Source organism: Artemia sp. Qi Xiang Cuo, chromosome 1 (assembly GCF_049724085.1).
Source record: "Artemia sp. Qi Xiang Cuo chromosome 1, ASM4972408v1, whole genome shotgun sequence".
Classification (NCBI taxonomy): domain Eukaryota; kingdom Metazoa; phylum Arthropoda; class Branchiopoda; order Anostraca; family Artemiidae; genus Artemia; species Artemia sp. Qi Xiang Cuo.
In genome coordinates, this window is record NC_142794.1 from 15561098 (window position 1) to 15579043 (window position 17946).

A 17946-nucleotide genomic window follows, 5' to 3' on the forward strand; every position below is an offset into this window, starting at 1 on the left:
TCAATCAAATTGAAATACTAATTTTAGCGATTTAATAGCAGTTTATTCTAACCATTATTTACCTTTTTAAATTAATCATTAAAATCATATTTAGAAAATAATTCATTCATCAACAGCCTTTTAAATTCTCTTTAATCAATACTTTTAATATTCTCATTTAAAGAATTTGATTTTGGCTTATTATTACACTAAAAACCACAAAGAAACGTCAAATGCTAAATGGTGTTGGTGGTTTTTTGGACACTTGCGCTAGTTTCCACTCTTATAAGTTATCTCTACTTTTTGGGGAATATTTGCACGGCTTTATGGTAGGAGCTTGATTATCACAGAGCCACAATGGAAATATTTGAATTAAAGAAACTCAAAAATAAAATACAATATACACTCAATAATAACGCTCTTGAGCTACTCAAAAGGGATAAATTTCTCCAAGGTGTAAGCTGAAAACTGAATGACGATCAAATTTAGACTTATGGAAAAACGAAAGCGAAAGCAGTAGCAATCAAAGCTTACCTCGTCTGAAATGATTAAAGATGGTCTTCTCTGCTGATCTTCAGGTGGGATCAGAGATCCCCTTCTGCTAGGAGGTCCAGATCCACCTACTTGAAATGAACCTCTTCTACTTCCGGCTGGTGAAGACTCTGCGTCACTAGAAACTTCGATCTTAGGACCAAGCTCCTTTTCTTTTTTCTTTAACTTCAGAGGGAGCGTTTCAAGCTGCGGTGGTGGAGTTTCACACTGTTAAAATTTCAACTTCTTTATTTCAACATTTGCCCTTCAACACGTCACTTTTAGTTAAGTGTGGTAAACAAAACATGCAAAATCGTCAGTATGCTGAAGAGTCATGCGCAACATGCAAAGTAACTTCATACCACCTTCACTAATATTGATAATGCATGTCACTCCGGGCACACACTGCCACACACTCCGGGCCAACAAACCTTATCCTCTTATGCTCATTTTCTAAATTCAAAATTGTTGTGCAATAATCAGAGTCAGATTTTCTTCGTTGAGCTTCTTTGAAGATTTCATCCGAAGAGTTCTCCAATTTGTTAAAAAATCATGCATCCCGTCCTAAGTGCTATAATACTATATAATCTTCACTTAAGTGCTATACAATCTTCCCTTTTACGTGTTTTCTATAGACATGCCTTCACGGCAAACAGGCCGTTTAGTAAATAAAATTACTCCATTTGTTACCAAAATTATATTTCTTCTGAAATTCATTTCGGTTCTGAAGATTTAGTCAATATACTAGGTCCTTTGCATTCAAAGTTCATAAAAATGTCCATATCTGAAATCATGTTTGTTCTAAAGAAAGGCAATGAGCCTGTGTGAGGCAATTAATCCACTCAGTAGGTAAGATTGACTAGTTGTCAGTAAGAATAAGGCTTTTAAGGGATGTATTTTGATTCCGAGAATATATTAAAATTTTTCTACACAATGTACTGCTCTGCTACCTTGATTCATGTAGATCCTGCGTATTCTAAAGAAATTCTAAAACATCCAGTCCTGTAAAATACTAAGCTGTTCAGAAGCTTATAATTATGGCTTCTATTTCAGTGCCTTATATTCGTGAAAAAGGCAAATCAACTAGTGATGGGCTTTCCATGATTGGTGGTTTTGCCACCCAATACGAAGCCCTGATGACACGATGCCGAAGCTCTGCCTTAAATATCTCTCGTTGCCATCGAAGAAGAAGCCAGAAAGTGGTTAAAGAAAACATGCTTATAGATCATCAATTATGACAGACGTTAGGATCGAGACTGGTTGTCAAATAACAAGCCATCAACCGCAATTAGACCTACTTGGAGGTAAACGTGTTGCCGCGTCTCGGATGCCACGAAGAGCCAAGGGTTGTGACGCGGGACAAGTAAAGTAAGTAGGTATATGGTCAGCAGCAACAACTTAGGTTTGCTGGTTTATTGCAATGCAGTGAAAAAAACAAATAAAAACTCAGAAATTTATTAATTTAATTACAATTAATTTAAATTAGTCAATTAACAGCCTTCTTTTGATGTTATATTTGACGTGCTACTGGTTTTATGATCTACTTTATTTTACGAGCTTGTCTTAAATCATTTAAATCTTAATAAATTAATTAATTTTATTTTTATAATTTAATTAAATTTTTTATATGTATTATATTCCTAACTACCTTGTCCGACGAATGCTCATAAAATTCTAAGTATCCAGTATTTTTTTTTCCTTTTTCTCAATTTGAAATATTTTTTGAACGGAATTTAATGTCAGTTCTTAAGCTTTCATACATCTCAATCTTCATATTTTTCCACTACAAGCTTGTATCCCGAACAGTCTTTTTGAGTCAAAGGTCAATTTTTCAAAACGGGTCAACTCAATTATCTTTCACCTCCTGTTAGAACTGTGGCACATATCAAAATAATTTTGGACGGCTGAGAAGCACTTTCGATACAAATCCCTTTGCGGCGAAAATGCATCCATCAGTTATCAATCATTGTGAATTGACAGACAATCAAAAGAGTTTCAAATACCAATCCTTCGTGTCGTCAACTGGGAAAACTTTAGGCGTATTCGTAAAGAACCGTCTGTAAACAGCTTTAGCCAGGAGTAAGTTACTTTCAAAACGATAACGATGCGGCCAACACACTTGGGACGCCAACAACTTTACCTCAGCAAGAGCAAAAAAGAGGGATAGAACAGATGAAGAAAGAAGCAAGAGGAAAATTAACCCGTGTTTGAAAAACCACCAATTACAAAAAAGCATGATTCATTCGGAATCAATACCAATTTTGAAAGTAGCTTTTGGACACCCTAAATCCCTCTCCCACTGCTAGAGAGAATTATGATTTTTTTCCCCTAGCCCAGGGTTGCGAATATGAGGGCAAGGGCAAAGGTTTTTAAAAATATACTTTTCTACATTTTCATTTAAAAAATCTGAAAAACACAAATAACCCCCCCCCCCCTAAATTTGAAAAAAAAGTTTTTATATCCATTCCAAAAAATATAGAGAACCCTTGCCACCTATATTTTCATAAATTGGCATCATTAACCTTCGCCTCTCATCAAGATACACTCCTGTTTAGCACTATCTCTTGTGTTTAAAGATTAAAATTAATTTTAAAGAGTATAATTTGCTCTTATACCGACACCAATATTGAAAGAAAGGAAAGGAAAGGCCACTTCCAAAAACCAGCCAAACAAACTAAATTCACGAAAAATGATAACTAAATTGAATATCCCTAAAGAATAAACAATAAAAAAAAAAAAAACTGGGGTACCTTTTGAAAAACGAAGCTGAATAAGAACATTTGTGTTTTATTTCCTTTGTGAATGATAAAAATTGTTTTGGAAAACAAAATTAAAGAAGATATCCATTTATTGTTTTCTTAATAGGAAAGAACACAAAATGTTTACATTTTAACCTTTTAATTTGTTTAATGTTTGTTTCTTTAAAATACTGTTTTAAAAGCAGATATATTTTCGTTTGCTTTTACTATCACTATTTTGCATTGGGTTAACAAAATTAGTAACCAAATTTTTGTGGGGAAGGGGAAGAATGGAGGAGGATGAACTTACAAGGATTGAAACCATTATAATGTTCATCCACAAATGTAATCACTTGCAACCAGTGCACGCTATAACATAAAAAAAAAGAAGTCAGGTTAGGCAATAGATTTTGTGCAATAAATGGAAGCGGGAAGTGAAAAGAGAAAGCTTCGTGATTTTTTAGAAGCAGCAGTGTGATCTGTTTAAAATTATTTCCATGAACTGACCTTGTAAATAACCTCCAACTCTGACACAGTGACGGTGAACCCGTTGACGCAAAGATTTGAACAGCTTTTAAACAATGAGCTTGGCTTATGGTCAATAGCAATTGTTTTAAACGGGAATCGGGCCGACGGCTCAGAGCATATTGAACTTAGTGAAAGAGCTTCAGGTAATGAAAAAAGATCATAGAATGATCCTCGATCATCAACAGGCGTCGACACTTCAGAGACCGTCTCACCATATGGCATAAAGATTTTCGGGGGAAGCTTTGGCGGTTTACAAGTTTTTGCTGGCAAAGAAAGACGCCTAATTTTATCTCTTAGAGGCTTGGATGATTCTAATTTATCCCTATGAACCAATGTTATCTCACTGTCACTTTCTTGGCAGGTATCTTCAGATGGCAATATTTTATCGTCAATGAAATGTATCATTCTTTCTTGGAGGCTGGAGTTAGAATCAACAGAGGACTGGAGACTTTTGTAACTAATATCAGTGGGATTCGGTTTTTTATTTTCTTTCTCAACTGATAGTTTTGCTTCGTTGATTTCTGTCGCCTGGGGAATGACATTTTTCTGTTTGGCTGCATTCTCAATAAATTCGAAACGTTTTCGTCGTTGTTCAACTGTGACTTTCTCACTTTCATCATAGATGCGATCAATTACTTCCCCAAGCTCCGTTGTGGGAGTCAACTTTTTATCAGCCTGTTGTTTTATTTTTTCTATTTTTGAAAGAACGTCACCACTTTTGTTCCTCCTTCTAGTATCTTCAATTTGTTTGGCTTTTTGTGATGGAAGCATTTTACTTTCTATTCTGTTAGCAATTAAATAAGTAAGGCCTTCTTTTTTAGAATTCACTAAAGGCTTTTGGGGAAGAAGAGAAAGAGGCCTTTCAGAAATTGTTCCCGTTCCTTTGGTACTCTTTTCCTGCCAAAATGCATGCAATTTAGTCTAAAATAAGGAAATAAAACAAAAAATGAGTCATGCCATGCACAAAAATAAAATAAAGAAGTCACTGATCACCAAGGGCGTATCCAGAATTTCCTACGGTAATTGCTTTTCACTGGTAATTTTTGAAATTTGCAAATTCAAAATCAGTACTGAGAGCGGATTATTTTGCTCCATACATTAAAATCGCATTGAAATCGCATTAAAATCGCATATTCTAATACAACTAAAATCGCATTAAAATCGCATATTCTAATGCGATTAAATAGCATATTCTAATGCGATTAGAATCGCATATTCTAATGCGATTAAAATTGCATTAAAATCACATATTCTAATGCGGTTAAAATATCAATAAAATAGCATATTCTAATGGGATTAAAATCGCATATTCTAATGCGACTAAAATCGCATTAAAATCGCATGTTTTAGATTGTCACTTCCTATTTACCGTATAACCAGTAAATAGCTCCTTTTTTATCATCTTTTTCAGTGAAAGATCTTAAGCCGAACTGGCCAGCCATGACAAAAACCAACAAAGAGAAAAGTCTCAATGAAAAAAAAAACAAAAAACAAACAAACGAGACTGTGGCCAGTGGAGAGAAAAGACGAAAAATGCAAAACAACGCGGATATTTCGCCTGTATCCAAACAAGGTGTCTTCAGCACGAAAGAAACACAAGAGGAACAGGATAAAAAAAACAAGATAAAACTAAAAACCTATACAACCACCACCAAAAAATAAAAAATGTACAATTGGCGCAAACTGATCCACGTAGGGAAAAGATGCTAATATAGAGTTACTTCAGTGAGGACACCAGAGTAACTCTGGTTTTCTCTTGGTTGGTTTTTGTCATGGCTGGCCAGTTCGGCTTAAGATCTTTCATTCGTCAATTGTACGGGCAACAATAAGCCGCTTCTGTCAATAATATAAAAAAAAAAAAAAAAAAAATCTTTTTCAGTCAACTCTCTGGAATGACTGGAAAACTTTTTTTTTAAAGTAACCATACTAAAACATTGCAAATGAATTTGTTTGTAAAAAAAAAACAGTCCAGAGATTCATTATAGAAAACAAAAGTTCATTTTGGTTTTCCATTTTTAAATTAGCCAAAGAAACAGGCATTATCGTTCGTCAAGTTTTACCTGCTGTGCGTTTTCTAGTTACAATCAGAGAACGGGATCGGGAAATAAAAATGTATTTTGTTTTCACTGGCCGAAGAAAATAAAATTAACAATATTAACTAAATTAAATGCATTTAAAGACTAAAAAATGTTTCAAGGGAATATCTTGTCTTAATTTTTTTGGACAAATATTGGAAATCTAGTTAGTTGCATTTTATATCCTTGTTCTAAGCTTATATCCTAGGCTATATCCTTGTTCTAGGCTTGCAAAAAAAAATAATAGACGACACATTAAAACTATGAATTCAATTTTAACAGTTTCACAGTATGTGAAAGTGAGGATACACACTTTTTGCAATTTAAAGACTTATGTTCAACAATTTTGAGGTAATGTACCATTATTTTAGCATCCTTAGCACATCACTTGTCATTACTGATGGTTGAACCGAAAAGGAATATATCATCATCGCCCTTTTGAGATGTACCACACGAAAAAAAAAACGGAAAAAGCAGAGCGTCAGGCTATTGTGATCAATTCATACTTTTCCAATGGCGCATGGAAGTACAATTAGACACTTTTTGCCGCTTTAAGGCATATGCTCCATTGTTGCCAATGCGGTGCAATTGTACTGTTTCTGGTAAATTTTATAGGTCCTGGAACAACGTGGTATATTCGCACATTTTATGGTACAAATCCAAAACTTCTGGTACATTTCAGTAAATTTTGTATTCCTCAGATAATGTTCTGTTTTTTCAATTTTCTGAAAATTCTCTAGTTCCCTTTTAGGTATAAAAACAAAAGAAAAAGAAGTTTCGTTCGACATAAAAGTGATAAAAACAGAAATCTTCACGAATTTCCAAACTAATCATCATGCGAAAAAACAACACTCGAAATTAGTTTCTCAGGGATGGTAAAGAAAGGATCGAAAAAAGCGTGGCTTTCTTTTCAGTTTATTCTATTATTTTTTCTCACGAAACTAAAACTGCCGTACAAGACTATATTGCTCATGTGAGCTTTTGTGCTGGAATTTTGATTGACAACCAGGGTAATTTATCTCAAAGCGCCGGCAACGCTGATACCTTTGATTCTATAACAAGTTTCCCCTTACAAATTTAGTTTCCATTGAAGTTACAGCTTCAGTACCTCTGTAGCTTCAATTTAATGAGTAATGCAACAAACACAAAATAATATTTAAGACTCAAATATTTTGACGTATTAGTAAATGTTTCCTGGATACTTGTATGATAAACCCCCTACCGCTCAAGTTGTTCATTTGTTGACGCATTATAGAACCGTTTTTTTTTCGTTAGTTTCTTTCAGCTTACTGTAAGATAAGACAAAGAGGAGTGACAGAATAGATGGAAAATAGATAAATCGGCTATATATTTGCACATTAGGGGGGTGAGGTGGGGGTAAAGTATTTGGACAGTGTGAAGTTAGAGAACAATTCTTACTACCTAATATGCAGAATAATTGCACTTAACACATAAGACATAAAGACCCACTATTCTTTACCCCCCCCCCTAATGTGCAAATATGTAGCACAAATTTGTTTCTAAAGTATTATATTTTATTTTATTTTGGTATATTTCATTAGGATTGAGCGTCAGAGAAACATATTAGAACAATATTAGGAAGGGGATATATCACACAAGTACCGTTTTCTGTGATCATTTATGCGAGTACTTAATTTCCACCGACTTTAATGAACAGCCCAGGTGCTATTATTAGCACAAATTGTATCATAGTTTTCTCTTTTTTATTGAAAAATTAGCCAAGGAAAACAACAGTTATTTCCAAATATACTAGAAATAAGAAAAGACTCGTACCTAAATTCACATCTAAGAATATTTTATTTCATTTTACCATAAACCAGTGGCGTCAATTATGAAGGGAGACAGGGGGCAATGAACCCCTCTACTAGATTTTCCTCAACTCCCTAGATTTGGAAAAATATATTTTTTGGTGTTTTCATTGACAAAATTGAGAAAAGGACTAATTTGCCTCCTATAATAGGGAAAATATATTTTGCCCCCACCCTAAATTTTAGCGAATTGATGCCACTACCATCAATTATCTCCATCTAACTTACAAATAAAAATACAAATAAAACGGTTATTCTCTTAATGGCTATTCTGTTAACGATATAACCGTTAAATTTGTTGTTCTTTACTTAATGAACAATTAATAAGGGATTTATAAATAAAAGGTCATTAAGTATGACATTCAGTTCGTAAGTTAGAGAGTTAGTAAGTTAGTAAGTTCGTAAGTTTGAGGAAGGAGGTAAAAAGTATCTTTCTAAATTTAGGGGACAAGTTTGTTGCTTTTTTATATTTTGTCAATACAAATACCAAAAAAGGGTATTTTCAAAAATATAAGGAACAGGAAAAAATATGGAGGAAAGGCAGTTACCCCTCTCAGTTAGAAGCCATGCATGGAATATACTGACATCACTTAATGTTTTATCTAATATATATTTTTTTTCTTGTGACACATAAAAAGCAAACCGAACATATAAATCCTTTACTTTTTATGAGCTGAATAAAAATTCAGTTCAATATTTTGAACTGAATATCTAATTTGAGGAATATGAAGATATTACAGTCAAGTTAGCAACTTTTCACTTAGTTTTTTGCAGCAGCCGATGTGAGGGGCTTCCCTCCGGAGAATTCCCCCTCCCAGCGGAAAATTGCACTAGATAATTCCCCATCCTCCGGAGAATTACCCCACATGAATAAGTGAGCAGCCCCAGAGAAAGTACAAAATATATACCTTGAAATGTCTATCATGAAAGTAAAGAATAACTTTTTAACTCCAAAATCAGCAGAACTTGTATAGGAGAGGGGCCTCAATTTTGTGTGGAGAAATTTTCGATGAGGCGATTTGTCAGGAGAGAATTTTATAGGGAGAGATGTTCCATGAGGGGATTTCTTTATCGGGACGGAATTTTCCTTCGGGGGGGGGGTCAGCGGGGAAAATTTTCCGGGGGAAAAAACCAACCCCCGTACCAGTCAAGTTGCGAATACACATTCCTTTATTTCCCTTTAAATTTTCCTTTATTTCCCTTGTTCTTTTGTTCACTGATCAAAATCTTACATCCATGTGTACTGAGTTTAACTGAAAACTGGTGTAATTTGAGAAACATGGGTTATTTTTTGGAAATAAATTTGAGAGAAAATGTTAATCCACACGTTTAAGATGTTTAATGCATCCAGGAGAGTGAAGTTTGTTTCGACAAATGTATATTTACTAATGAATTTAAAAAGCCGGGTGAAATTTTTGCATAATAATTCACGAAATCTTGACTGTATTATTACTATTACTTGCCGTTGTTGGCCGTTTGAAAATATATGTTTGTATATTTCCCTATTTAAACAGCCTCTCTTTTGCAAATTTTCTGCGTTTTCCCGACGAACAACTGTTCTTTTCTTGCATCGCAAATTTTGTTAAAAGTAAGTATATGGGGAAGTAAGGCAAGGAGGAAAAGTAAAAAATCACATCATACACCAAGTGAAAGTATTTGGGGGTATTGGCACTGACCCCCGGAATTTAGGAAATACCTTTTTGGGAGATGTTTTCATGGAAAAATTTATTTTTTTGGTACTTTTATTAGAAAAAATTACAAAAACGACAAATTTACCCCCCCCCTAGATTTTGAAAAAATATGTCTTACCCCGCGTTACATTTTCTGGAATTGACGCTATGGTGTGGGAGGTGCCAAACCCTGCTCTACAAATTATGGTAGTCAATTACCTACAAAAATTTAACTGCAGTTAATACTGCAAGGGGTTTCCTCGAATTGGCTACAAGGTTGGTAAATTCGAGCTGAGACTCTTTGAATGACGAAATACCAATTTGTAATAAACTAGTTGAAACAAGCTTTCGTATTTCAAGAAGTTAGTCTAAAAATTCCATAATAAATTGATATAAAAAAAAAAAAAAAGTGAAAAGTGTCGTCTTATTAATATTAAAGATAGCAATGGGGTAGCGTTAAAAACATAGAGAATCACTGTGGGTCAAATACTTGTATTTATTTAAGCACAAATACTTTATTTTTTATTGAATATGCCAAAAAAAAGCATATTTAAAAATCTAGGTGGGGGATCTTTTCGATTCTTTTTAATTAAAATACCAAATATCAGCATTTTTAACATCAAGGGGGATTTCATCAAGGGGGAAGCCCTAAATACAAATTTTACGCTTTCTTCATACCTAAGGCTTTGATCAGAGTATACTACTATGGCACTAATTGTTTTTTTTTTTTTTTTACGGAATCAATGCGTATTCATTAAATTATCTATTTTTTTGGTTAAACTATAATCAATGAAAATTAACATTGATCGTTACATAACAGGTCATCAAAGAAATCTTTTATAAATGTTAAAAAACGAAAAATAAATGAGAACCCCTATAAGAGAGCATATACAAGTATTTCTTACGTAATTTCTAATCCCTTTTCAACTTTTCCTTTCAACTGGATTTAACAGATAACAAAAGATCCTGAAAAAATAAACTAAACAGCCAATAGATTTCCACAAGGTAAAATTAGTATTCAAATATCCATGCACTTTCAAACACTGGGGCAATTCAAATCCAGTCAAAAGGATTTGAGGTCCTACCTTCTCCGGGGCGGAGTCCTTGAGATCCTTAGCACTTTTCTTTCTCTAAAATGTAAATGAGAAACAAGCATAAGCAAAATCATCCAAAGCTCTCTCTAGTTACGTAAAAAGCTAACGATCTATGGAAAGTCTTCTAGTCCTAGGCATTGGCGCTGATTTGGGTGGGGAGGGGGCTCCAGCCCTCCCCTCCCCCTGCTGAATGATGCTGTCTTATATTTTATATTTTTGTTTTGAAATTTGTATACAGCATTGGAAGAGCCGATTGGACCAGTCAAACCCCCCCCTCTCCTATAATTCAGCTTATGGGCGCCAATGGCCCTAGGCTTTTACCAACCTGCTAAGGAAGATTGAGAATTATCGTATTAGACGTTGAAGATTAGGAGAGGGGTATACTGCACTAGTCGAGATACCATTACAAAAGATTTTATTATGGTTCAAAGTTTAAGTATCCCAACAACTGAAAGTTATTATTTTCAGCACATTCATTGGCAATTATTTTTGTATGTTGCCTGTAATAAATCAGCAGTTGCTGAAGGGTTTAAAAGTTATGAGGTTTGGAAAAATTATAGACGTAGGGCCTTAGGCTATTTTCGAAGTAGTTGAGTTAGGAGAATGACACTATCAGGAATAAATTCAAACTCTAACCTATGCACTGGGGAAAGTTTTTTCAGGCTCTTACCTCAACTTCTTCCCTATTTCTAAGGCTTGTGAAACAGCTTAAACGATAGGTACCTATTTTAACTTCAGAAAAATATATTTGGGGCTGAATCGCCTTTCACAATTCTAATGAGTTGAATTGGATTTTAAGCCATGTTAGGATTTTTTTTTTCGATTCAAGACACTTTTTAATAATTCTTTAAATCCTTACAAATCAGGAGTTAGTACAGCTATGAGGTTTAAAAAACGTTTTTTGGGCCTACCGTGTGCTGTAAATCTATTTCTGAAAGTTATATTTTTATTTCACAAAAATTTGCGCAAGTTCATGAAATTTCACTGCCTTTTAGATGGAGAAAGGATGGGGAAGGATAAATCAAAAACATTCCTAGGCCATAGTTTAATTTCTGGAAATATTCCTGAAAGTTTTATCCACCGAACAGCTAATTTCCAAGATACCAAAAAGCTACTCATCTAAAATTTGCTAAGGTTCTTAATATGATTTAAATCAGATGCAACTACGTCCTCACGGCTTTGTTTTTATTTAAAACCCTGAAATTATGTCAGAAAATTATAATAATTATCCATTACATGCTGTTCTTAAGTTGTTTACTATGATAATTATAACCGAAAGCAAGAGATTGATTCGTTCAACTTCAGCAGGCTATACTTCTAAAACTCTTTGCCTGGCTTTGATCAACCATAATATTAAGGTATAAAAAATATCTTTTTTTTTTATATGCGCTCTTTTAAGAAATCGTTCATTTGGCAAGTCCACAGTTTATAAATGCAAAATAAAATATAAGCAAAACTAGCCAATCCATCTAAAACTAAATATATTCCAGGAATTCAGCTCAGCTATGCATTTCAAAGAAGCAGTAAAAAAGCAAAAGAACATTATGTCCTAAAAAAAAAACTTAACATAATTTTAAAATTAAAGTTGTGAATAATACCAACCATAAACTAAATTACTGTCAAGTCTAAAATAAATCATTGATGAATTTAAAAATAAAGCAGTAACATTCAATGTTATCAGACTTACCCCTGGTTCCAAAAACACACAAGATCACATAAATCCCATAATAATCTCTCTCTTCTTCCACCATCTCTCTCTCTCTCTCTCTCTCTCTCTCTCTCTCTCTCTCTCTCTCTCTCTCTCTCTCTCTCTCTCTCTCTCTCTCTCTCTCTCTCTCTCTCTCTCTCTCTCTCTCTCTCTCTCTCTCTCTCTCTCTCTCTCTCTCTCTCTCTCTCTCTCTCTCTCTCTCTCTCTCTCTCTCTCTCTCTCTCTCTCTCTCTCTCTCTCTCTCTCTCTCTCTCTCTCTCTCTCTCTCTCTCTCTTTTTCTCTCACTCTGTTTCTGGCTCAATCTTTTCTCTTTATCTCTTGATGAACATGCCTTCTCTTTTCCTTTTCAAATTTTTAAACGCTCAGTCACGAGTTTCCCTTCACAGCACTAGTTTGATCAAGTAAGCACAACAGTTTAATTTGATATATTTTCATTTATTGAATTTCTTTCAAATGGATGCCTGGAGGAATTGGGAGGGGGGCCCGGGAAGCGTCGGATGATTTGCCCCCAACCAGGCACTGCACTCCCTGCCGAGGGTAGAGAATCAGGAGATGAGTACCCGCACTACGCAGACCATTGGTCTGTATTCAAAAATGTTTTGAAGATTGTTTTTTTTTCCAAATGAATGTTATTGCAAAAGTTATCCCTGGGTTTTCCTACGCACTAAATGGAATGTAGTTCTAAAATGAATATGTTGAAACACAGAAGTATTATTTGTTGTATTCTTATTTAATTTATAATTTTTTGTTTATTAAGAGAAGACTACCAATGAATAAAAAAAAAATATCTACAATTTTATAATTAAAATGCTACACAAAAGGGTAATTATAAGGATACATAGAAGGATAACATAAAATGAACGCATAATAAGAAAAAGGACATAGTATTCCCTCTTAAATGGAAAGATTTCGCAACTAGAACACATTTTTATGTATGAGTACTTTGTGTTGATTTCAGCACAAGACTTTAGTCATTTGGGTAGAGATGTGCTAAATAATAATACATATGTTCACTCATAGCAACTCATAGTTCATTCATAGGCCACTCTTTAGAGAGTAGGGAACATTTTTATCGTTGGCTATTTGCCAAATGTGCTAGCTATCAGTTTCAAATTTTTTATTTTTTGGTCTTTGACAAGAAAGAGAGCAAGTTTCCAGTCAGATACCCCCCCCCGATTTCCACATGTTTTTTACTACTGCTCTGCCAAGGCTAAAAGGAGCACCAGCTTTTTTAATGACTATTTCGGTAAAGCCTCATTTTCATGTATTCATTCATCCTTTTTTCCATTTCATGTATTCATTCATCCGTTTTTCCATTTCATGTATTCATTCATCCGTTTTTCCATTTTATGTATTCATTCATCCTTTTTTACATTTCATGTATTCATTCATCCTTTTTTTCATTTCATGTATTCATTCATCCTTTTTTCCATTTCATGTATTCATTCATCCGTTTTTCCATTTCATGTATTCATTCATCCTTTTTTCCATTTTATGTATTCATTCATCCTTTTTTCCATTTCATGTATTCATTCATCCGTTTTTCCTTTTCATGTATTCATTCATCCGTTTTTCCATTTTATGTATTCATTCATCCTTTTTTCCATTTAATGTATTAATTCATCCTTTTTTCCATTTAATGTATTCATTCTTCATTTTTTACATTTCATGTATTAATTCATCCGTTTTTCCTTTTTATGTATTCATTCATCCGTTTTTCCATTTTATGTATTCATTCATCCTTTTTTCCATTTCATGTATTCATTCATCCTTTTTTCCATTTCATGTATTCATTCATCCTTTTTTCATTTTCATGTATTCATTCATCCGTTTTTCCATTTTATGTATTCATTCATCCTTTTTTCCATTTCATGTATTCATTCATCCTTTTTTCCATTTCATGTATTCATTCATCCTTTTTTCCATTTCATGTATTCATTCATCCGTTTTTCCATTTCATGTATTCATTCATCCGTTTTTCCATTTTATGTATTCATTCATCCTTTTTTCCATTTCATGTATTCATTCATCCTTTTTTTCGATATTATGGAACTCATAAAGCACATTAAAATGCCTTTAAGGTTAATGCCCTTTCTGCCAGTTTTTCGGAAGTTACTTTTCTATAGACCAGCGATTTTAATATTTTAACGTAATTCTATAATTTTAGTTTCATTCAATAACTGAAATTCAGCTTCATCCATCTACCGAACTACCTCCTTTGAATTTCGTTTCAATTATTTTGTCCATCATAAAAAACTACGCTGAAAATACATCAAAAACACGCGAAAAAAAAGAAAAATTTCAACGTTTGAGTAAGTATGGATCATTCTCTAAGAAATAATCTAAGTATTCCATAATAGTGGCTCAGTAAATGAATAGGTCAGATACTAATGAATCCAGAGATATAAGAATCTTGTCCTTTTAATACAAGTAATGGCTCTAGGATTATCACAAAATTGCATATTTCACGGAAAACATAAGCCAAAAGAGTTCAATATTCGTAAGGATCAAATCAAGGGTATTATCCAAAAAACATTATATCACATACAGGGGCGTAGATAAGGGGGAGGGGTGGGGTTTAACCCCCCCCCCCAATTTTCAAGGATTCGGTACACAGCGCCGACGCCTTGAAGCTTCAAGCGCCTTTAACTTCTTAATTTAGCCTATATGTCCACATTTGTCGGCACATTCTTTATCCCCCCCCTCAAACTCAAAACTCTAGATTTACACCTGCTCATCTACATCTATTCACATCTGTGATTCTACATCTGTGTATGATACTTCAATTAGCATTACCTTGGAATTACGACTATAAATCATCTTTATCATCTATATTATTTAGATCTATAAGCTATTATGTGTATGATAGTTCTTTCGGCGATATCTTAGAATTAGGACGAGGAGCAAAGCAGGGCTGTGTTCTATCCCCACTCAAAGGGATCGTTTTGATGGACTTTGTGCTAAGGAGCACAGCAAAGGCAATGGGAGAACACGGAATTAAATTTTCGAAGTAAAACTTTCCTAAACTTAGATTATGCTGATGTTTTAAACATCCCAAATTGAATGATCTTTCAGAAGTTCAGGATACAAGAACAGGTTTGAAAATTTATGTCAAGATTAGTAAGTTGTTAAGACTAGGAATAGGTTGACAGCTTCACTTACCTAATTAGTTGAGGCCGTATCCAGGGGGGAGATTAGGGGGTTTGAACCTCCTCCCTCCGAAATATTTGTCTGACACGTAAAAACGTAACAAAAATGAATATAAAATTTTTTTTATGCGCTTTTTAAAGTTTTTTGTTACCCCCCGAAAAAAAATCACTTTGTAAACCTTCCCCCTCGAAAAATAAATCCTTTTGTAAACCCGCTCCCCCGAAAAAAAATCCTGGATACGACCCCGTAGGCAGTATTATTAGCAAATACAGTGGGTGCGGTGAAGATGTTAAAAATAGAATAGCCAAGGGTGTTTTTTTCACTTTTGGAAAAAATGGAAGAATAGCAAGAAAAGTCTTCCAACCAAGATTAAAATATTGAAAGCTACAGTAATGACAGCGGTCAAGCATGATTCTGAAGCATGGGCACTCCGAAAAACATAAGAGGAGTTTCTAGATGTTTTCCAGAGAAATTGCATAAGGAGCATTTTGGGTATCCGACTGACTGGTTGTATCTCAAATAATAAGCTGTACAAAAATTGTGGTTCAATCCCATTTTCTAGGGATATAATGAGAGAAAGGTTGAGATGGCTAAGATACGTTCATTGCCAAAGATTGTCAATGTCGGTCAGCCGTTTAGGGCAAAACGAAAAGCGGGTCGTCTCTGAATGGGGTGGGAAGATGTCATAAGAAAAGATTTAAGGGAATGGGAAATTTTTAGGAGGGTATGGAGAGGGAGCCTTTGAATAGATTGGGGATATAGGAGGAGCGTGCGTAGCTGTGTTGGGTTCAGGCGGCTTGGTGCTGCAGTGAGTTTATTAGTAGTAGTAACAGTAATATTATATTAGAAATAAGATTGTAAATCACCTACATCATTTACACATCGATCTAGATCTATCTACATCAGTGTATAATAATTCTTTTAACACCATCTTGCCCTATTTTCGTTAGTGCTGCCTCGTTAAGTCGTGAAAAAAAGCCATACTAATTAATTAAGTCTGACAACGCTTTCGATCAGTTCAACATTGACAACATTATCTATCATTGACAACATTGACAATCTGTTGATGCCCAAAGACTACTCAACCTTCCCTTACTTCCCAGAAACTCCCTTTTACAGAAGACCTTAGCGATTTTGCAGATTCCAGACAATTTTTACAAACGTTTTGCGGAAAAACAGCAAGTCTGCTGGTGCTGAAATTTTCCAACGCATGCAAAAAAAATGAGCTCAGAAATCAAGAGCATGCCGAATTTGCAAACAAAAAATTGACTGCATGAAAAAATTCTTTGTTCTTATGAGATTCGATGAAGTTTTTTCCGAAAACCGGAAGGGCCAAACGAAAAGCAGGTCGTTCCAGAGTGAGGGGAAGGAAGTTGGAACTTTTGGGGAAGGTGTAAAGAGGGAAGCTTTGAACATATTGAGATAGAGGAGAAGCATACGCAGCTGCCTTAGCCTCGGGCTACTTGGTGCTGCAGAGAGTTCTTTGCAATGATAGTAGAAGCCTTAAAAGGAAACAGAAACTACCACACGAAAATTGAACCCACACAAGCTTGAAAAATTCTTTATAAGGAAAGGGGATTACCATGTAAGCATTTATTGGCTATTGGCTTGGGCGCGATTTTTCCCCATTATGCCTGCAATTATACAAGTATTTTGTGCGTTTTTTTCTGGAACCCAGCTACAAAGTTCCAGGCCCAGATCGAATAGGTGCGGAGCTTGATTGGATTTTTTTCGGGGCCCTCTATATATATTAAATATTTAAATATAATTCAGATTCAGTATATATATATATATATATATATATATATATATATATATATATATATATATATATATATATATATATATATATATAAGCATATCAAATTTCACACTAATCAAATATCAAATATTAAACACGTTAATAAATCTCATCCAGTAATGCAAATTTGAAATATAATATTTTTACTTATTTGAATAATTCATAATATTTCCATTATCGTCAAAACCAATTTGCTTCATATTTCAATCTTTTTTGTTCATTTTGATGGTAACGCGGGGCCCTTTCAAAAGTGGTGCCCGATTGGGCCCAATTGCTCCAATCGCCCTTTATCCGACCCTGAGTAGTTTCAATTATTTCAAACGAATCGACAATATGGGAAGCAAGGGCTATAGCAAAATTAGGCAAGCGAAAAATGTGCCACCTATCTTTAAAAATAGATTTTCTACAGGGTCTTCCCAAGACGTCATTTCTTTTTAGGTGTTTATAGACATTGTTCCAACTTATGCACAGAGCATAGAAAATGCCAAAAGTAGCAAGGAAGACAAAAAGTAGCTGTCCTCTGTCATAGATATTTTTCTGCAAGATTTACTGAATGACATGAAGCCTAGGAACCAGGAAAAGATTTTCTAGCTTGGCAAACGTATTATTGGAAGCGATCCAGATTTAATCTGAGACGTGTTTGAGTAAAAATAAACAATACTTTTAAACAAGTGAAAATAGTATTTTAAGAGGCTTCTGGATTCATTGTAATAAAATAGGACACTCAACGTCGCTGTTGGCGATAAGGGAATAGCAACTCCAAATATTCATAGAAAGAATAATTTCCTATTTTTATTCGTGTTGTCACTATAACTGTGTTTGATATTTCATGCTATATGAAT

The 17946-nt window shown here is 34.3% G+C and overlaps 1 protein-coding gene across 1 annotated transcript in view; it reads right to left on the reverse strand.

The window, feature by feature from the left end:
• Positions 1-17946, reverse strand: part of bt (projectin protein bent) — a 379904-nt gene that overhangs the window by 190090 nt on the left and 171868 nt on the right. Inside the window, 2 exon segments of the mRNA XM_089089036.1 lie at positions 514-738; positions 10436-10480. Coding sequence (XP_088945162.1) covers positions 514-738; positions 10436-10480 — 270 coding nt within the window.